This window comes from Salminus brasiliensis, chromosome 1 (assembly GCF_030463535.1).
Source record: "Salminus brasiliensis chromosome 1, fSalBra1.hap2, whole genome shotgun sequence".
NCBI classification, from domain to species: domain Eukaryota; kingdom Metazoa; phylum Chordata; class Actinopteri; order Characiformes; family Bryconidae; genus Salminus; species Salminus brasiliensis.
Window position 1 is genome coordinate 35,807,466 of NC_132878.1, and position 22,163 is coordinate 35,829,628.

General features: G+C 41.4%; 1 protein-coding gene across 1 annotated transcript in view; it reads left to right on the forward strand.

The window, feature by feature from the left end:
- ube2j1 (ubiquitin-conjugating enzyme E2, J1) overlaps positions 1 to 22,163 on the forward strand; it is a 53,624-nt gene that overhangs the window by 15,238 nt on the left and 16,223 nt on the right. Inside the window, exons 2-5 of the mRNA XM_072695661.1 lie at positions 4,652 to 4,725; positions 6,563 to 6,694; positions 7,605 to 7,689; positions 11,924 to 12,029. Of these exons, the coding sequence (XP_072551762.1) occupies positions 4,652 to 4,725; positions 6,563 to 6,694; positions 7,605 to 7,689; positions 11,924 to 12,029 (397 nt within the window). The remainder of the gene's footprint in view (positions 1 to 4,651; positions 4,726 to 6,562; positions 6,695 to 7,604; positions 7,690 to 11,923; positions 12,030 to 22,163) is intronic.

The following is a 22,163-nucleotide window of genomic DNA, read 5'->3' on the forward strand; positions in this document are numbered from 1 at the left end:
TCACCTCTAATGCGCTCTCTCCCTGCTTCTAATTCAATTTGAATCCAGAAGCAATTTCATTGTGAAAACAAGTTTGTTCCACTTCTCCAATTATTTTCCAATTTCAGCCACAGCCGTGTCCCCATTATTAAGGCAACAGGGTGATTTGGACACGGCGCTTTTTCAAGCTCCTCATCCACCGGGCTCCCAGAGACGCCTTCCTGCGTAGAGAGAAAGCGTGAGGACGCGCTCTATAATGGATTCCATGTGCGACATAGGCCGTTTTGTTAACTGTGGCTTTGTGACGAGAGAACGACAAGCAGTGGAGTTTGGCTTGAGTGGGTTTTGTGAAAAGGCAAAGCCGCTTGCAGTCTGGTTGGTAATCTGCTGTGATTTCAGCTTGTAATGTTGTTGCATCAAACCTGGCTAATTCAAAAGTATTCAAACATCCGTAAAATTTGGAGAAGACATGCACCACGAGTAAATCAGTAAAATCAGGTTGTTTACACATTCCAGCAATAAAATGCTAAAACTAATTTGCTCTCAAATAAGGGCTTGGCATTATAGCTAAATAACTTACATTTCTATGTTTGCAGCCGTTTGTGAATTAATTATGTACATCATAATTCTTATGCATACCTGAAGTGTTTCATTTATTGTTTTTTTTTTCAATCAGAAGAACTAAACGGCCCTAAACAGCCATTGCTAAATATATTGTGATATGCAAACTTGGACATTAAGAAATGTAATGAAATGCTTACTGTACAGTTAAAAATAAAATCACAGAGGAGCCCCCATAAAAGAGCAGATTGCCCCAGGACCCCATGTAAATTTAATCCTGGCCAAATAAAGCTTTAGTGTTAAGATTTTCTTAACTGGTAGTCTTTAGTGTGATGCTCACTTGGCCATTTAGCCCAAATCAGTCAGTAAAGTACGGTGTAGCTACTGGAGTAGAAAATGGAAAAGCTGTAATATAAATAAATAAATTGTATAAAATGTATGGTCACATTGTTTTTGTCTGTTAACTGATGTAACTGAATTGGCTATTAGTGTTCTTCTCCAGGCGTGTTAAGCTGTCTAGTGACATTGCATTAGTGGCAGTTTGAAAATGTGATGGTAGCGCATGCTATCACTCACTCTCCCAGAGCTAGTAGCATTGTGTGATGGGTAGGGGGTGGAGATAAGGACTAGCTAGTAATGGTAATTAGCATTGGCTAAATTAAGGGAAAACAAGAGAGGGAAATTCCATATTTTATCCAGATCAGCCACAATATTTTCATAACTTTTGGACATTATTAACATTGCCAAATTTGTATTCCCAAAAAAGATTTTATCAATATCTTAAATCTGTAAATATTTGGGGGGGGGAAACACTAATATCTCATCAATATTTGGTATAATAACCACCAGAAATGTTTGATACAAACCCACCAATATTTGATCAAATAACTAATATCATAAATATTTGAAAAACAAAAATCTCAGAAAAAAACAATATTACAGATATTTGATTAAATAACCACCAATATCGCATAAATATTTGAACAAAAAAAACACCAATATACATTTTAAGCAAAACAAAAAACACCAATATCTCAGATATTTGATAAAACAACCATCTCATAAATATTTGATAGAATAACCACAAATATCTCATAAATATGTGGGAAAAAAACACCATTATCTCATAATAATAATAATAACATAATATTTGATCCAGCCTAGCCACAAAACTGTGGTGTTTTGCTTCTGTGGACAGCTATTAGCTTACTGTGAGCGGTCACCCTTATAGCTCATAGCTGTAGAAGTTGAAGCTGGTAGTACACTACAATTCTGTCACACATAAAGGTCAGGTGTCAGCTGTTGTATGTATGGAGGATGCAGCAGGAGGTCATGTCTCTTGTCCACTCGTCCACCTCCTCACTTGGATAGCCACTCTCACTGTATGTGACATGAAATAAGAGCTTTATGCGTGCCTACTGTGTGCGTTCATGTGTGTGCATCACGTGCAGCTATCTTCTCACAGCTATGGGTAGTAATTGACCTCCACGTCTCTGTGAATGTGTTTACACAGCTGCGTGCAGAGGGCTCGGCGGAGGAGGTGACCGAATTGGCCTCGTTCGTGGCTCTGTGGAGGCGGCGGTTCTTTTCATGTTTGCGCTGTGATGCCCTTGAGTCGTTCTAATTTATCGATTAGTTGTGAGGCTGTTTATTTACATTCTCATTTCAGTCTGATCGTTCTGCTGCGCCCACGTTTCACATGCTTGTGAGATGAATTTTGTGCATTACTGTTATTTCTTCTTCCTTTTGCAGCTTTTTCAGGAACCTTAGAAGACATAAGTGCTGTGTTTTTTATTTAAGTCTGAACGCTTGCATGGTGGTGTATTTCCATTTACAATCACATTGATGGCATTTAGCAAACATGCTTATCCAGAGCGACTTACAAAAGTGCTTCAAAATTTACTTAGCTAGTTGGTATAGACTAGGATCCAAAAGATACCTCAGGTTAGATGCTGCCAAATAAAATAGTCCAAGATACACAATACTCAACATACACCACACCTTGCCTGAAAATCCCCACCTAGGGCATGTTCGTTCCACCACTTCAGTACCAGGACAGAAAAAAAAAAAGTCTGGATGCTTGTCTTCCATGCATCTCAAAGGAAGTTGGGTCAAGCTGAGCCGTACTTGAAGCTTGAAGGGCTAGGATCCAAGTACTGATCAGCTTATGTGCCGCCGCATCCTGGATTAATTGCGGGGGCCTGATGGTACACATATGAATACCAACCTGAAGGAGAGTTGCAGTAATCTAGTCTTGAAATAAAGAGGGGCTAAATAAGCACCTGGGTGGTCTCTCTTGAGAGGAAAGGTTGAATTCTCTAGATGTAGAGAGAAGGAGAAATCTGCAGGACTGGTCATCTACAACTTCACCACTAGTGTGTGTTGCTCTGGTACAAGGGATCAGACACAGCACCCTGTGGGCATCATTTTGTGAGCACTGATGAAGGACTAGAGAATCTACAAGGTAGACCAGCTTGGTAGGGGTGTCTAATGGGGTGGACAGTGAGTGGACACTGTTTAAAAAAAAAAAAAAAAAAAAAAACTCCAGCAGCTCTACTGTGACTGATCTACTCGTACCAACACGAAACCCACTAACACCATGTCAGTGTCCATGCAGTGCTAAGAATGACCCACCACACAAATACTACATAAAAATGCTCTGTGGTGGTCCTGTGGATCCTGACCACTAAAGAACAGGGTGAAAGGAGGCTAACAAAGAATGCAGAGAAACAGATGGATTACAGTCTGGAATTATAAAACTACAAGGTTCTCCTGTATGGCAAGTGGATTTCCTTGCAAACAGAAGAACTCTTTGCCTGGCCACCAGATAGTCTGTTTCTTCCACATGTCCAACCTAGCTAAACAAGCACTCCCTGCCAACGCTTCTACACAGGGCAGAGAGGGAGGCTGGGCCAAGTGGAGGAAGCGCAGGGAAACAATCTTTATTGATCCTCTTGTAAGTCAATGCACTTTCGCTTCTGCTGATGGGCAACTCGAAGACCGGTAACTCTGTACCTGAATAGATGAAGGGCTGGCCAGCAGTTGCTTCACCTCAGAAATCTCCCCCAGTATTTCATCATGCACTGAAAGCAGTAGACTGCATGGCTTTTTGACTGCCGGTGCTTCCGTGACAGGTCCACGTACCAGGTCCAGGTGCTTTTGCAACAGGTTCTTCAGTTGTGTGTCTGGTCTCTTCCTCCGGCATATTCAGAAGCACCTGTTTCACTTGATCTTTAAAGTTATTGACTATTTTAAGGTGTTATGCTATATAAATAGTAAGTATGTGATTTTGGTTGGGGTATTTGCAGCCTATTGCAACCCTGTTAGGCCTTGTGGAATAATTACAACACCAGTAAAAGCTCACAGAGGCCGCATATTTTGCAGGATGGTGTCTCTGTCCTCTCATTGTGTCCTCTCAGCGTAGAGTGCTGTTAGCAAGCTAAAGCTTCCGTTAAAGGCAATGTAAAACTATTTTAAATAAATTGAGCCTTTTTTTTGGGCCATTCATCTTTGACAACTGGAATAGACATCAACTGTATTATTTCTCTTCTCTCTGGGAATTCTTCAAACATTCACTTGCTTAATGCCAGTCAGTGTGCAGAGTAATACAGCGTAATCCGCCGTTCTATTCAGGCACTGTCCTGTCTCGAGCTGCTGCAGGTGGATTAGGGTACAAATGGTACACAGCTGAGAAATGTGTGTGCATGTGTATACTCCAGCTGCCTGTGGATGTGTGCGTTCCTCTTGTCACACTCTGACAGTCTGGTATCACTAGCGGCTGCATTTGCACTCGGCTGAGCGCAGTTGGGTAAAAATAAACGAAGTATAGCTGAATTTGAAATGGCTGTCCTGTATCATAATATGGGAGTGCACTGGAGGAAATACAGAAGAACTAGGGTATTAATCAATGAAAATGAAAGAGTTTACAAATAGGAGAATCTAGCTAACAGTCGTACATTACTTCTTTTTGTTTTCCCCCACAGTGCATTCTGTGTGCCTTTAGCATAAAGCCTGAGCTTACCAAACAAACAGGCAGCTGCTTGGAAATGAGAGGAAATGAGAGAAGCTGCTTTGGGCTAATAACATTGTTTTGTTTCACTCTGTTTGTCAGCTGTGAAGAGGTTGATGAAGGAGGCAGCCGAGCTCAGAGACCCCACCGAACACTATCATGCCCAGCCTCTTGAGGTGAGCTTTGAATGAGCACCAATCAGGGCTTTTGTTACCAGTAATAGTTATGTGCATTGCAGCATGATTCACGAAAGCCAGTCTAGTAGACAAACACTTTGCACTACTTTTTTTTATATATATATTTTTATAATATGTAGGCTGGCATTGACATATTCTTAACCACTCATAAAAATGAAAATATCTTACTTTTCGTAATGACCCGTAATTGTGTATGCTGGTTTCAAAATCTGTCCAGTGGGTGGCAGCGCTGTATTAAGTGTATAGTGGTGATGGAACGAATGAACTGAAATCAGGTGAAAACATAGTAAACATTTTCTGTCTGAAGATTAAGGTCCACATAAGTCATCTATGTAGACTAGACTTAATGTTCCTAAATGCCCCTCATTTTGTGGCACCATCCCTTGAACCACTTTCTCTCTCTCACTGGAAACCAGTGGATTTTTAAAATAATTTGTTTTAATTTTTACCCAATTTTCCTTCCCCGTTTTCGAATTTATCCAATACATTCCTTACTGCTCTTCCCCAATCATATGTAAAGCTCTAGATACCAGGAGTGACGACTGACCCATGTCTCCTCCTGTCTGACATATGCACGCACAGCCACCAGCTCAACCAGCACATTCGAATAAAGCTCTAGGCAGCAACATGAAGCAGTGCCACATTTATTTTAACCATTAGATTCTTATTCTGTCATACTATTCACATGTAATTACATAAAGTGGGGTTTAAAAGTCTACGATCACACTGTAAATCTGATCATTTAATTTAAGAACTTTTCACTTTTCGCAGGCCCAATTCAATTTCACTGCCATTTCTGCTGTTTAAACTACTTTTGTATTAAAATCATGATCCCTCACCGATGTTGGGGCGACCATGGCACTCTAAGGAAAGCTGATGCATCAAAGAAAGAACAAGGTCAATTGTGCTCTCCCGGGCTCAGGCTGCTGATGGCAGGCAGCATGATCTGGGATTCAAACCAGTATTTCTATATTATTATAAGAGCTCACCTCAAGACATAAATGTGAAACATGACATGCAACCTCTTTGGGTCTAGAAGACCTTCTAAAGCATAGCAGAAAATACTGATGGTGACTTAACAGAGTCTCTTTCTGTGGTGCAGGCAAATGTCAACCCGGAGTTGCCGCTAGCAGATATCCTCGAAGTGTTAAATGCATCGCAGTTGCTAAAACTGCTATGGCAAATAAGACCCGTTCTTCTTTTCTTAACATCTTGGTCAAAGAACTTAACCTTAAAAAAAGAAATGTGTGTGTATATATATATATAACAACTTTGAAAGTCCTTCAGACGTGAAGCCCGAGTGCTGTTTAATATGTCTTTAACATATTATTAATATTCGATTTTATCCAATACATTCCTTACTGCTCTTCCCCAATCATATGTAAAGCTGTAGATACCGGGAGTGACGACTGACCCATGTCTCCTCCTGTCTGACATATGCACGCCCAGCCACCAGCTCAACCAGCACATTCGAATAAAGCTCTAGGCAGCAACATGAAGCAGTGCCACATTTATTTTAACCATTAGATTCTTATTCTGTCATACTATTCACATGTAATTACATAAAGTGGGGTTTAAAAGTCTATGATCACACTGTAAACCTGCTCACACTGCTCTATATTATTAATATTATAACATATTACAGCTAAAAAAAAGAAATGTGTGTGTATATATATATAACAACTTTGAAAGTCCTTCAGACGTGAAGCCCGAGTGCTGTTTAATATGTCTTTAACGTCACATCTAATCAGACACTCATGCTGGAATGATTTTGTAGCTGTTGGGCTTGTGTTTTGACTGCTGCTTGCTTCTTCAGGACAACCTCTTTGAGTGGCACTTCTCTGTCCGAGGGCCTCCAGACTCTGATTTCGACGGAGGGATTTACCACGGCCGTATTGTTCTTCCCCCTGAGTATCCCATGAAGCCCCCCAGCATCATTCTGCTCACTGTAAGTCATTCTCACTGATCTACGTTTGAACTGGTTCTTAAAAGGATGTGCTTGCTAGTTAATTTCTGTGCATTTTTTTGCTATTTTGATTGTTAACACTCGTTTTTAAAGGTAAGGCTGAGCAAATATGATGGACCACAGAGCACAGAGATGATATTAGGAACTTATGAGCACTGGTAGATAACTACTTTACATCACTTAAGATCAAGGCCAACTTCTGTTAGCGCCCGCTTTTATACACCCCCCTTTTTTTTATTAAATAATGATATTTTTTTAAAGAAGACTTCTAGCTCTCTTCTCATCCATCCCTCCCTCCCCATTCTTTCTCCCTGGGACAATAGACAGAATTAGAGGAAGAAGACATGAAAGGCTGTGATCAAAGACTCTGGCTGACGGCCTGACACGAAGGCAGATCTAAAGCTGTTCTTCGTTTTACCACCCGGAATGAGGTTTTGTCTAATAGGGAGACCTGGCTTTCATACACTACTGAAGTGTCACTTTCTGATGATTGTTAGGGCTTGTTTATAGGAACATACACTTTGCTGTAACAATGGGGTGTTTGCTGAGGTTCTGAGTCGTTCACGCAATTAGCGCTACTTGCATCGATGGGAGTCAGTCCCCGATGGTTTGCATACGTTGGTTTCTTTATTCCCTTGCTCGATTTACTGACTTTACGTTCGTCTGTCATTGTATTTCTTTCCACCTCTGTTACTTCTTCTTCTCCTTTTCCCGATCTTAAAGATCAGTGCATCTTCTCCCCTTATCATTTCCCCATCATTTTCCTGTCACTTTCCGATTTTCCACCAGTACTTTCTCTGTGCCTAATCATCTCTCTCTTTCGTTTCTCTCTCTTTTCTTGCGAGTGGTTGCCATGTTTTTAATTGGTGCTGAAATCCCTCTTTTCCTCCAGCCCAACGGGCGGTTTGAAGTGGGGAAGAAGATCTGCCTGAGCATATCTGGGCATCACCCCGAGACCTGGCAGCCCTCCTGGAGCAGTGGGTACCCCCTAGAGCATGACACAGACACACACATACACAAACCCATACGGGCAGGCACGCACGCACTCGCGGCTAGCGCCAACAGCCTCACTAAACATAGCACCAGCCCTATGTGCCTGGCGGGTACTACAGAGAGAGAAAGGGGGGAGAGAGAGCAAATGAGGGATTAAGGGGTTCATTTGAATTTAAATGAAGTCAGTATGCTAATGTCCTCTCACGCTAGCATCTTCCAGATTGTTCTATCAGCGCGTTCTGTCCTTGCTTGTAATTGAAAAGACTGAAGGAGACTGGGAGAGGTAAAGGAGCGGAACAGGGCACCCGGTGTTCTCCAGATGTAGACTGATGTCCGGATGTGAACACTTCTACTTTCTTTATATCCTTAAGGTGCTTTCATAAAGGTTCAGTTAGTTTTACCCCAGGGAGTTTGAGGGTGCCTTGAATAAAGTACATTAAAAGTACTTTCTATGCTGCCGTTATCCTGTGGTTTATGTAAAATGTTAGAGGGTTGCTATGAATATTGTTAGCTCATGAACTAGGGCTCTTTATGCTAATATTTGATTGGGTAAAAAAAAAACCCAAAAGCCTGTCAGTATTTTTGCTTTAAATGTGGTCCATTTTCCATTTCCTAAAACAATCATTAGCTATTTCTCACTTGGTGGTCTCACACTCTTCCCAGAAATCACCCCCCAGAATTCACCTTTCATTGAAATGTGAAATTGAAGCCCTTGGGAACCTAAACCTGGATTTCTTCCTTATTAAGTGAATCTGGCTCCCCAGTGTAAATATACAAAGTGTGTCTTCTGAATATCTTCAATAAATTGCTGCATTTCACCAGTATTGCTCTCTTCTCAGTGTTCTCCTGGTCCTAAAATTGGGTCAGGTTTATGTCCGCATACCCCTGACCAATCAAAAGGATAACATGGCTCTGGCCTCAGTTCGAGCCTGAGCAACCTGGCAAGCTAAAGCTAAACCTGGTAAGCTAAAGCTGCCCTGCATACCCCGTTGCCTTTCACCGCAGAATTTAGCACCTGGGTGCTTTTTGAGACGGGAGGTGAAGCACAGTAATTGAGGAGATCTCCGCCCCGCGGCCCACCACCCACATGTACCACCACACAACTGGTACAGTTTGTAGCCGTCCTTTTCTTAGAGAGGTCTGAGCAGGGCATGTTGGTAATTGTTGAAGAGTGTTTTATCATATTTCTGCTTTGTGTTTTTTATTTATGTTGTGCTGAACGCTTCACTGAACACTCAAGACCCGTATTAAACAAAAAAGATCAAATTGGAAGATTCCATGGTATGAGCACTTTAAGGCTAATGGAAATAAGCTTGGGGGCTTAAAGTATTTTTTTTTTCTTTAAATGTCCCTTAACCTGTGTCCTACCCTAAACATCCAACCTATTTATTTATTTATTTATTTAATTTAAGAGCTATTACCTAGGCCTTTCAGATTAAATTTTTCAGAATACCAGACCTCAAAAGTGTATTAAAAGACGTGGGGAAGGGGATTTGAATGCAGTAGATAGAAATGTATCTTTAATTGCCTTATGTTTGAAGTCTCTATCTCTCTCCTTCTCTGCGTTCTTTGTTTGCTTTGTTGCTGAGGCATCGACTAGCTGAATGATTTGTTGCTGTTATTCATTTTGATGACAAAGTAATCAAAGCTTTATGCTGTTGTTGTTTTCCAAAGTGGCTTGCGAGGCTTGGCTCTGCTTTGGCTCTGCTCGTCTCCATCTGCTTGCTGGTTTATGCAGTGTGTTTTACAGCTACAGGAAGAGATGAGGACAGATATTCTGCATTAATTAGAATACCCAGTAAATGTTTCTGTTTGAAGTGCTGCTTTATGTACTGGATTAATTTGGGGAGCATGTATACACTTTTACTTGAACATGTTCAGGTTTTATTTACAGACACTGCAGGTGTGTCCTGTGTGTACACAGATGGGGTTAACTGAACAGTCGTTTCAAAAGTTCTTCAGCATGTGTCCTCAGCATTTTACTCGTCTGTGGTAGTGAACACACACACACACTCACTAGTGAACTAGGGGCAGTGAGCACACACAAACCCAGGGCAGCCAACTCCAGTGCCCGGGGAGCAGAGAGGGTTAAGGGTCTTGCTCAAGGGCCCAACAGTGGCAGCTTGCCATGCCCGGGTATTGAACCCACAACCTTGTCATCAATAGCCCAGAGATTTGCCCCGGTTCTTGTAGTCGCCACGTTGGATGCAGGACCAGGCTTGTCGGTTGCTCCTGGTCAACAATGTTCAGAGGAGTAGAAAAACTAAAAGCTGGCTAAAATATATCTTTTATGTCCTAATTGTTATGAGAGGAACACCTCACAACATACAGTAGATCACACCCTGCTTTGGAGCCACAGAGTGCTCATGCTAACCCCTGTTCTATTCAAAGAAGTAACAGGTACAGTAGATTTAATGGCAACAGTTTATATCAAGGATTACAGATAATTGTTAACTATTCTGTTAAGTCAGGGGTGGGCATTGGGGACTGGAGTCCAGCACAGTTCTATCAGAAGAGTCTAGAGACATGAGGGCAGTAAATTGTAAATTTAATATTGACAATTAATGAGTTGGGGACAGTGTTAAAACTGTTGATTGTCTTTGGCCCTGTTGTCAGCCCAGATCTTACAACATCCAAACTGGTGGCAGAGGGGAAGATGGAGAAGTGAGAGAAGGAAAAGAAGTGACATCACTTCTAAAAGCTGCAAAAGAAAGCCTGTAATTAGAGGTCTTTTAACAAGAGTGGAGGCTGGTGATTGGCTGAAGAAATATGGCGCTGCATTAGAGTCTCCTGGTGGAACCTTCACTAGAGCTTTCATTTTCCTGATTTCCCTGCTCCAACAGGCCTACTAGGCCAGGCCATTAACACATGAGTTGAATCAGGTGTGTTTGAGCAAAAGAAAGCCTATAACTGTGTTAAGTCATTGATTACCCAGAATTACTATGAAACTCCGCATGAGATGCTTACTACTACCTGTGTGTTAGTCTTATTAATTGTCTGCTAATTAATCTATTAAATAGGAAGGGGACTAACATGCAGTAAGTGTTGCTTAGTGCAGTAGTGTCAAAAATGTATCTCATCAAGAAACCACTGTACCATATTAAAGCAAATGCTAATATCCTAGCAGAAACATGCTGCTCTGCTAACTTGGGTGGGATAACAGTAATGCTGTTTACCACGGTATTTTAACATTTTGAGGCTTAAAATAATCTGTCAAAATATTGTATAGGACGGTTTTTCAAAATTGTATTTTTACTGTATGGATAGATAATATATATTTTGTGGGTGAGACATTAGAACAACTGATGGAGTTCAATTTCTAAATGGCTAACATGAATGTGGTTCTCTACTCCACGTGCATGAACATGAACGCAGCCAGAGCAGCAGCTTCATTTTTATGGCCGATACTGTCACCAGAATGAAGAAATGAAGGCTGAGTGGAATATAGCTTACAGCAGGTTACAAAAACAGCACAGGACGCAGGTGGTACTGCCCTCCTCTCAGCCCCTACATTAATCATTTTTTCTGCTAAACACCACTTTTACCACGTCCATCATCTCTCTTTCCTGTTGAGCTGCTGGTGTTCATTCCTGTCAGCATTCTAACATGCAGGAGTCCTGCCTGCGGAGAACAGTTGTTAGTGTTTTCCCTCATCTAACACCCATCAGCTAGTTAGCGACTTCCCTCATCGAACGCCCATCAGCTAATTACAGAGCTCTATGCAAGCTTAATTAGGCAGGAAAATCACAAAACTCTGAGATTAAATGAGGACTGGGAGCAAACACAATTGCAGTATTTTGTATTGCACTAGCGCATGAGTCCAACTTGGTTTAGGTCATTTTGAGCAGCATCACTTCCACAATATCCATCTCTCCGGTGTCTCCTCCCGGCTCCTCAGTGAGGTATGGTGCTAAAGGTGTTTGTTGTGTATCATCCAGACACAGAGCTGTCCTCCGAGGCTGTGGCCAGAGAGAATCCTGCTTTAGATGCACAAAACAAAGCATTACATGCTGTTATGTAACAGTCACTCACACTCACTCTATTACACACACACAAAGACATGGCACTCGGCCTCACATTGTTCACGGTCATCTGTGATTCGTCATCCTTTCTCATCCTCATTTAATACAGTGTGACAGATTTTTCTTACCCCTGTATTCTTACTGTATTTTGTGTGTGTGTTTCTGTTTGTTTGTTTGTATTATTTTTTTTCCATAGTCCGGACAGCATTAATAGCAATCATTGGGTTCATGCCGACTAAAGGAGAGGGGGCAATAGGATCACTTGATTACACCCCAGAGGAGAGGAGAGCCCTCGCCAAAAAGTAAGATTAAAGCACGTACCATTTTTTTCTTTCTCTCTCTCTCTCTCTCTCTCTCTCTCTCTCTCTCTCTCTCTCTCTCTCTCTGTCTCTCTCTATCTATCTGTCTCTCTCTATCTATCTGTCTCTCTCTCTCTCTGTCTCTCTCTCTCTCTCTCTGTCTCTATCTGTCTCTCTCTATCTGTCTCTCTCTCTCTCTCTCTGTCTCTCTCTCTCTATCTATCTGTCTCTCTGTCTCTGTCTGTCTCTCTCTCTCTCTGTCTCTCTCTCTCTCTGTCTCTCTCTGTCTCTCTCTGTCTCTCTCTCTCTCTCTCTCTCTCTCTCTCTATCTATCTGTCTCTCTCTGTCTCTCTCTCTCTCTCTATCTGTCTCTCTCTCTGTCTCTCTCTCTCTCTCTCTCTCTCTCTCTCTCTCTCTCTGGCTCTCTGGCTCTCCCGGTCTTTTGCTCTGAAGGTTCAGTTTGCGTGCATGTGAATGCTGTAAATGTATTTACTTCAGAAATCTGTTGAAAATCTCTGTAAACATGTATAAAACATCTATTTAGTAAAACACTGGGTAAACACTGGATAACTAGGGATGCTGATACAGAGTACCGATACCAACTCTGACTTAAATACTCAATAGTTGTCTATGAATCCTGATATTTATAGTGTTCCAGGTTCTATAGGTTGTCTTTTTTTATATCTTATCCTGAATAAGATATAGTAAGCATGAAAGAACAGTGTTTACTGGTTGAGTTACTGCACATCTGATTTCAGAGCTATGTAATAATAAAAAATTGCAGTAACATGAATTAGAGAAGTAGGGAAACGTAATCTTGCTAAGCGTGACCAAACAGCTTTTAATTGGTGTTTAGAATTCACATTTCAGAGCAGTGAAAAAATGCCAGCTTAGAAATAAGAAGAACTTATACAGTAATTTCACATTCAAGTACATGTCTCTATGTAAAAAAAAAGTACTAAACTTCAATGTGTGGATTTTAAACAAGCTGCTGAAGACCAATAAACGTCTGTTTAATGACAAAAACTACTTATGACTGGCTTTTACTGGTTGTTAAATGTTTAGTTTCATAACATAAGTACACAAACACAAATGTAGGGCATCAGTAAGCTTCACTCTATTGCCAATACCGAAGTGCCAGTATCTGTGCTTATACCGAAACGGTATAGGTATAGAATTCTGTGTTTTCAGTGCAACACTGATTTAAACATAAATCTGGAACTGCATTATCATCTGTGGGATGTCCCTGAGAAGTGTATGTGTTTTTGTGTTCGTAGACTAAAGCATGTCATACTGTGTTATAAACCATATTGATTCTGCTGTGAAAAAGACAAATGAAGACCAGATTTATAGAGGTAAGATTTGTGTTAGTTTCAGTCCAGGGTTTGTTAGCCAAGCATCTTCTATTCTAAACTAAAGAAGCAAACTATAGAGGTCACATGTCTTTGCTGCATCTGGGGTCAATAACACTGCACTTTTATTCTGTTTATAGCTTGACCGAATTAATGTTATATGCTCCACAGAAAATGTACCTAGCTGAATTTGCAAGTCAGTCGTTTGGGTCTACCAGCAGTGGCAAATTCCCAGTCTACCGGAAATTCTCCTCAGAATTGTGGCTGAAAGTAAAACAGAAACACTCCACAGGGAACTGCATACCATCAGCATCTGGAGCAGAGTGGCATAAAATGGGCCTTTGGTCATTTCTGCTCAAAAATGACAAGAATTTTCTGCCACTGCTGGTAGACCCATATGACAGTCTGCTTTCGTACACCTGCAAATTCAGCTACTTCACACTACACACTCCTTTTAGCCAGTCATTAACATCTGCTCTGTGACCCATTTTCCACACATCAAACGAGACACTCACTGCACTGCACCTCCTCTTCTCAATCCATGAATCCCATCACACACCCTGCAGGGATTTATAGGCAGATTCTCCTCATGCAGTTCCATCTACAGGAGCCTGAAGTAACTACTACTTTAAACATGCAAGTTGACTCATTAGCTTATTTCTCTGTAATGCTGAGCCAAGTGAATCTAGTACAAATTTCTATGTATTGTTGTGGGCATATACATCGAATATATCAGATATTGCAATCAGCCCACAATTCCCATGTGGCTGCATCATTAACCACCAGTAATTCTACACTGTCTTTTGAGTTCTATTCTATTTGTTGTTAACGTTGGTCAAATAGGTGGAAAATATGAAGGTAAAAAATGTATGCTTATGAACTATAATGCCTTGTAACACTGCAGACGTGTTGTAACACCATGTCTCAGGCATCGTGCAGTGCTTTTGGTTTTTTAATATGGAGTAAAAACTATGGCAGGTTCAGATGGGAGGTTAATTGCAGAGCTGGTTCCAAAATGCAGAATGGCTTACTCCTTGTGCTTTGTAGAAACAGTACTTTGGCCGGTGCAGTCGTACTACCACATAGCCTCCTCCAGAGCCTTCAAGTGCTGGTGTTTTTGCACAATTCTTGCCAATATTATTAGACAACACCAGTCTGAAAAATCTCAACTGTAGGTCTGCCTGTGCTGCCAACTGTTGTGTTAACGAATTAATAGACCACCTAAAGCCTAAAGTATTTCTCTCTTATTGAGACTTGTTGAGCTCACCAGGTAGAAATCGAAACCTTGAAACCTAGCTAGAGAGATTAGTGCAGCCCCGTTGAGTTGAGAAGGTGTCCTCCCTCTGGGGAGCAGACAGAGAAGCCCTGTGGTGGCAGAAGGATCAGCAACACCGCTGGAACTTTTCATCTGAAAGTTCTGCTTTTTGTGTCCTGATAAGGTAGCAGATTTTATCAAGATTCAGGGTTTTTTGCACCTGTCTTTACAGCAACAGATGCCATATTAACATTTCTTAATGAATTATACACTAAGGTAATGTGTGGTGAGCAAAGGGAAGATATCATTTTTTATAAAAGCAAAGAAGTGAGGTTTCTGCTAATAAACTGGTAAATAAAATGTACAAGTTGGGTATGATTAACAAGATTATTCAACTTAATGAAAAACTTTCTTCCAGCTGATGTCAGAGACTGGTAGATCATGATAGAAAACGTCTAACTGACATTGTTTCAGCCAAGGGGGAAAAAACGGCAGCTATTAGGGCATAGGGTGTCCTCATTTTTTCCTCACAAGAAAACTGCATTTCTATTAATTAAATTTGTAATATAGTTCTTAAATACAGTAAAAAGACCAAATGTTTTAATGGGATGTCCTAACTTTTTCACAAACCATTATTAGCCATTATTAGACTATACAGAACAGACTTTTGAATTGTTGAATTTTGTCATTTGGTGCAGACCATAGTTAAAACTTGTTTGCACCAGCAGTGAACTGAATCAGACTTCTCTTGCAAGCAGACCGAGACCTGCGATTTTAGGTGTTACCATCTGTCAGCATGAATCAAACTAAAGAAGATGTTGGAAACTAAAGAACACCTTAAAACTGAAGAAGAAAACTTCAAACACCAGACATGTCTTGACTGATATATCTACTACATTTGGAGGGAAATTGTATAAATTAGATTTCAAACCACTGCTTTGAAGCTGTATGTGGACTTGGAAACTGTCTGCCAAGATGCACCTTGGTGTTTCTACACTGTACATGCCAGAAGAAACAAATGCTTCAGATGTCTCGGCCAGTTGTGTAAACACAACAAATGAGGGGAGGTCAGGCAACTCAAACCTGAGTCACTGGCTGTCCGGTTTAGCTGTGGGAACACACTTTAGGCTCTCTGTTCCTGCCTGTCCCCTCTCTCTCTCTCTCTCTCTCTCTCTCTCTCTCTCTGATGAGCAATGGAGACAGAAGGACAGGAAACACATGCTGGATGCTAGACTGTGTGTTCAGAGGCATGTGTCACTGAGTAATAAGCTCTAGCCTCACACCACAAACCAACCACTTCAGACATGCAGCTCAGAGTCCTGTGATTTGCTCTCATTCAGTTTTCTACACTGCTGCATGTATTGCTAGGCCTATGATCAGGAGATTACCAGAGCATGTTCAGTTTCTGGTGATGTGATGGCACAGCCATCCATGGCCAGTAGTCCAAGAAAGCCCAGATTTTGGCATTTTGTCTGTCTACTTTGTCTGTCTAGGGGGGTGAGTTGGCTCACCCTATTTTCCCAATCACCCAGCATGATGGTAGCCAACATGGGGGTTGTTATTAGAGCCCAATAAAATCACAGTGGTAAAAAGTCAATTTTATCCTGACTTGCTAAACGGAACTACAGGACATGCCACACATTCACGACGGATACTACATTGTCCATAATGCCTAAGCATTTGAGTAGCTAACACTTTCAGTGGTGTAACAGACATTCGTAAGATATTTTAAGAAAGCCCCTCGAAATTCTGTGTGTGCCCAGTACAGCAAGTAGTCTGTGAGCTGATGTTACAAAACTGGCAGTTATTAGTGTTCTGTTTCAAGTGTGTTGAACTGTCCAATGACGTTGCATTAACGGCCGTAAAGGAATGGTGCGGTTGTGCATCGAGAGGAACAGGAATGAGTCATAAATGCCATCCACTTTTGTGAATTCAGTGGAAGCTTTCTGTTTAATATTAAATATTGCTGGAAGATCTGACCAAATTAACTGCAAATAATGGGCAGCTTTGTGCAAAGTCTGAGAACAAGCTGCAGTATTTGAATCACAAAGGTCTGTAATGCTACTCAAAGCACTGCTTGATTGACAAGTACAGGTAGAAAGTTTTTAGCTTGGAGAGCCTTTTTTTTTTAAATCGGAAACGGAATTTTGTAGTTAGGATTGACTATTTTATTCACTAAAAAATATCCTTCCTTTATGCTGAGATTTAGGGCGAGCACATCAAAGTTTCCCTCTCGCTCTCTTACACTTTTACTCCAGCTCTTTTCCTCTCGTTCCTAGCCATGCCCACACATATAGCACCTCGCTGCATTGTGCAAATCTCTTGCATTATTAATCTCCCATCACTGTCTGCAGAGCGTTTGTCTGGTGCAGGGGAGCCCAGAAGACATTGTGTAGAGAGAGAGAGCCACTGGAACAAACGGAATGAGGAATCAGAACGAAGGGCAAACTTTCATTTGTTCCAGGGAAAACAAAGAGCCCAGCTTTTAGCCAGAGAGGGAAACGCAGAGACCAGGAAGTGTGTCTGTCTCGCACCGTAGTCAGTGCCTGCCTTATTAGAGGCTGGACAGCTTGCACCTCGGCCTTGTCACTTCTCAGAGTGTGATACACATGTTGGAGAGCTGTTCTGAACCTCTGGAGAGTCAGGAAGCCATTATCGGAAGACGTGTGTGGACATGCGGTATTTATGGTTTGTTAAAAACGGAGCTAGAGTTAGTATAAAAGGTCGGATCGAAGATGGGGAATGGGCCGATTAGCTATTAACACATAAAGATGGAGGTCGTCAGTGACTGGGCTATCCAATTAACACGTGGAGATTGGATTTGATTGGAAGATTGGAAAAACATTCAGTCTGAAACCGCATGCACACGTTTTGACCCTACTGTCTATAAATATAACATATCTGTCATAGTGGCAGCATGTTTTTCCGTTTGTCTCTTGGCTCTCGGCCTCACGCTCCTAATAATTGCCCGTGCTGTCACTCAGGCGGTCGCCCCCGGCAGCATCTCAGCAGAACACTGGATTCATATTTTAGTCTTCCTTGGTGACATTAACACTAGCAGGGGATGTTTTGGATCTTCGTCTTTGGCAGTTCCACTGATATCTAAACTGTGATTTGCTGCTTCCTGATCTTCTAACAGAGAAGAGCTATTTAAAGGATGCCCAGAAATATTAAGAGTATTTATCCTTTAAGAATAACATCCCCTTGCTTTTACCTCACCCAGTCACTGTAAGCTCTGTAATAAGGCTTTCTCTTCAAGTGGAAAGTTGGCCCTGGAATTTTCACTGCCGCAAATGTAACTTTTGCTTTGGCAGTGTGAATGCATACAAAGCCTCACGCTATGCTAGACAGGAAGCACACTGCAGCTGCACCGTGTAATATGAAATCGATGAGACTGTAAAGGTTCTGCTGGGCAAATGGCCTGGGGCCTGGATTTGAGTCGGCCTTGGCCAGCTTAAGCTCCTTTCGCATTTCCTGACCTGCAAACTCCTACACTTCCACGCTGCACAACTTGCCGCAGTGTTCTAGAACAGTATCAGAGGGCTGCAGCACTTTCAGTTGGAGTACATTTCAGAGCTAAATTACTCCGTCTGCGGCAGGGATCTCAAAAGTATTGGCCCACGGCGGCTACGTGAGGCCCATCATACGTTTCCAATTTTCCAATTCTGTAAATCCAGCCCACAAAATCAGCTTCTGCTGCCAAATATTTATGTTTAATGAACAGATTCGCTGTGGTGAATTGCTAACATAAGCTATATGAAATCAGCTTAGGTTGATGTTTATGTTTTTAAAATCGTGAAAGATGACCCATTTGAATAAAACTTGACACAGCTTCCAACATCATATTAAAGCATGACGGCATATTTGACCTTATTCCTAATTTAGATTGCTAGATAGCTGTAGTTATATGTGTAGTTCTGTTCTTTTGGTCGAGACCAAAGCAGAAAATTATACATTGTTCCATCCATAGTTCTGGTTTGATTGATATTCTATACTAGATTTGGTAACAATAACTGATACTATTTAATATCCATAAACGTCCATTAGCGTAAACACTTGTTGTATTTCATAATCCCCACAAAAAGAGTAGTATAAGATCACCTGTTTCGAAATTGCAACAGTCAGATCTATGTAGGCTCAGACCGAACAGGGACAATACAGAGCATGTCAAAGATGACACAGCCAGAGCAGCAGTGCTATTGGTCGGGGATGCAAATTTGTGTGTCAGAGTTTAACTAGACAGTTGGAACTCAACACAAAGATTGGCTGGCGATATGTATTTGCCCGGAAGTTGGGTATGCAGAATTAATCTGTGAACGTGAATCGTAAATCGTTATTTTACAACTGAACCTATTGTTCTATAATTACTGATACCGGGCTCTTGAAGAGATGATAAAACACTTCCGCATGTCAAAACAGCTTCAGAAGTTTATTTGTCCTGGTACCAGAGTAGGTATGCAGTGAAAAAACGACAGTTAAGTCTGTTTGTAGTCTGTCTGGACGCTCATATGGATGTCATATTCGTTGCGAGGTAAACCGGAGGTCTCGTTTCCCTTCGTTCCCTTAAAGTTCTAGAGAATGGAAGCCTCTGAGTGGTGTGTTATCTATCTTGGGACATTTTAATGTCGTGGGTTCTAAACTGTGCAAATAATAAAGTCACATGCAATTCTGCCACTAATTGTACACTGTGTGCCACTAATTGCCACAAATTGATTTACTTGTCTAAAAATAAAATAACAATAATTTAAAAAAATGAAAAAAAGAAATATGATATCCCTGGTCTATCTATGTAGACCAAACTTATAAGGCAGCCTTTCTTAGTTAACTAGATAATTGAAATAGAAAAAGGGCAAGATGTCCCTGTTAGACTCACATTTTCTTTACATTATCTAGCTTACTGAGAAGAGAGCGTTACCACCTGGTTGAGTAACAAACACTCAAATGAACTTTAATAAGAGATATGGACCAATAGGAGCAAATCTGCATCCGCAAACCTTCAGAAGGCCAACGGTTCTAAACTTGAGCTTAAAATTGTGGAGATATCCCCATCAAAGTTCCACTGAACTAATGGACCATTCTTCTGTATCAGGAAATGGCTGGGACTTAGTGTAATAGTGGCAAAACTTATCCAGTGTGAAAAGGATTTTAGAATGTTGCTTTGGGCCAGTTCTTGAATGCACTCAGTGACGTCCTATCTAGGCCCTTGTGGGGATTTAAGCCTGCCTGCATCATCACAATCGTCAGCCAGGGAAAATCTTAAAACTGTGCTGCTGTGAGTCTTTGCTCTGGCCTGCAACAATAGTTCTCTCTTCCTCATAGTGCCCCATAAATTATGTGAAATCTAGAATCTGGTCTCGGTTTTGAAAAAGTGCTGGGCAATATTGATAAATGTAGTATCACAAATCTAATGAATATTTGCTTCATGAGTAATGCTACTGTATGCGGACATGGTGTTTTTGTATATTAAAACAACCTATTCCGAACACCTGTTTAGAGTCCTAGGCACCTCACGCTTAGCAGGCTAAAGGTCCTCCACAAGGGTGTGCCATTACTGCTCAATTGCTACAGTGGGGGAAAAAAAGTATTTAGTCAGTCACCAATTGTGCAAGTTCTCCCACTTAAAAAGATTAGAGAGGCCTATAATTGACATCATAGGTAGACCTCAACTATGAGAGACAAAATGAGAAAAAAAAATTCAGAAAATTACATTATCTGATTTTTAAAGAATTTATTTGCAAATAATGGTGGAAAATAAGTATTTGGTCAATAACAAAAGTTCATCTCAGTACTTTGTTATATATCCTTTGTTGGCAATGACAGAGGTCAAACGTTTTCTGTAAGTCTTCACAAGGTTGGCACACACCGTTGCTGGTATGTTGGCCCATTCCTCCATGCAGATCTCCTCTAGAGCAGTGATGTTTTGGGGCTGTTGGCGGGTAACACAGACTTTCAACTTCCTCCAAAGGTTTTCTATAGGGTTGAGCTCTGGAGACTGGCTAGGCCACTCCAGGAACTTGAAATGCTTCTTACGAAGCCACTCCTTTGTTGCCCTGGCAGTGTGCTTGGGATCATTGTCATGCTGAAAGACCCAGCCAAGTTTCATCTTCAATGCCCTTGCTGATGGAAGGAGGCCTCATTCATTCTTTCATGTACACAGACCAGTCGTCCTAGTCCCTTTGCAGAAAAACAGCCCCAAAGCATGATGTTGCCACCCCCATGCTTCACAGTTGGTATGGTGTTCTTTGGATGCAACTCAGCATTCACTCTCCTCCAAACACAACGAGTTGTGTTTGTACAAAAGAGTTCTACTTTGGTTTCATCTGACCATAAGACATTCTCCCAGTACTCTTCCAGAACATCCAAATGCTCTCTAGCAAACTTCAGACATGCCCGGATATGTACAGGCTTAAGCAGGGGAACACGTCTGGCACTGCAAGATCTGAGTCCCTGGCGGCGTAGTGTGTTACTGACGGTAGCCTTTGTAACGTTGGTCCCAGCTTTCTGCAGGTCATTCACTAGGTCCCCCTGTGTGGTTCTGGGATTTTTGTGGTTCTGGGATTCTTGTGATCATTTTGACCCCACGGGCTGAGATCTTGCGTGGAGCCCCTGATCGAGGGAGATTAGCAGTGGTCTTGCAGATTCAGTCTTCCCAGCCTGGTGCAGGTCTACAATTTTGTTTCTGGTGTCCTTCGACAGCTCTTTGGTCTTCACCATAGTGGAGTTTGGAGTGTGACTGTTTGAGGTTGTGGGCAGGTGTCTTTAATACTGTTAACGAGTTCAAACAGGTGCCATTAATACAGGTAATGAGTGGAGGACAGAGAAGCCTCTTAAAGAAGTTGTTACAGGTCTGTGACAGCCAGAAATCTTGCTTGTTTGTTATTGACCAAATACTTATTTTCCACCATTATTTGCAAATAAATTCTTTAAAAATCAGACAATGTGATTTTCAGAATTATTTTTCTCATTTTGTCTCTCATAGTTGAGGTCTACCTATGATGTCAATTACAGGCCTCTCTCATCTTTGTAAGTGGGAGAACTTGCACAATTGGTGACTGACTAAATACTTTTTTCCCCACTGTATTAGTAGTGCTATTAGTACTTGTGGTGTTTCACATCAATAAAACTTTGTTCCCTTGTTAGATTGAGTGTTCAGACCACCCCCCCCCCACACACACACACAATGCATGCACACAGCAGGACATTAGTGTAGGTGAGCTAAAGAACTAACAGGCTCTGCCTGTGATATTCAGAGATGGGCCCAGTACTTGATTGCATAAAACACCTTAAGTTTTTCCCATAAGTATGAACCTTAAGGGAAGATTTTCTTTTATCCAAGGGAATTACTTAAGTGTGTTGCATAAAATCCCTCTGGAGTTTCACTTAACAGAGTGAAAACGGTGAGGGATTTACTGCAGTGACTGAGGTATTCATGCTGTAAAATTCCACTGTTTCCATAACGACGTCTGATCAAGGGGGGGAGGGACTTTCACTGAAAACAATAATTAAAAAAAACCCTGAATTGGACAGAGG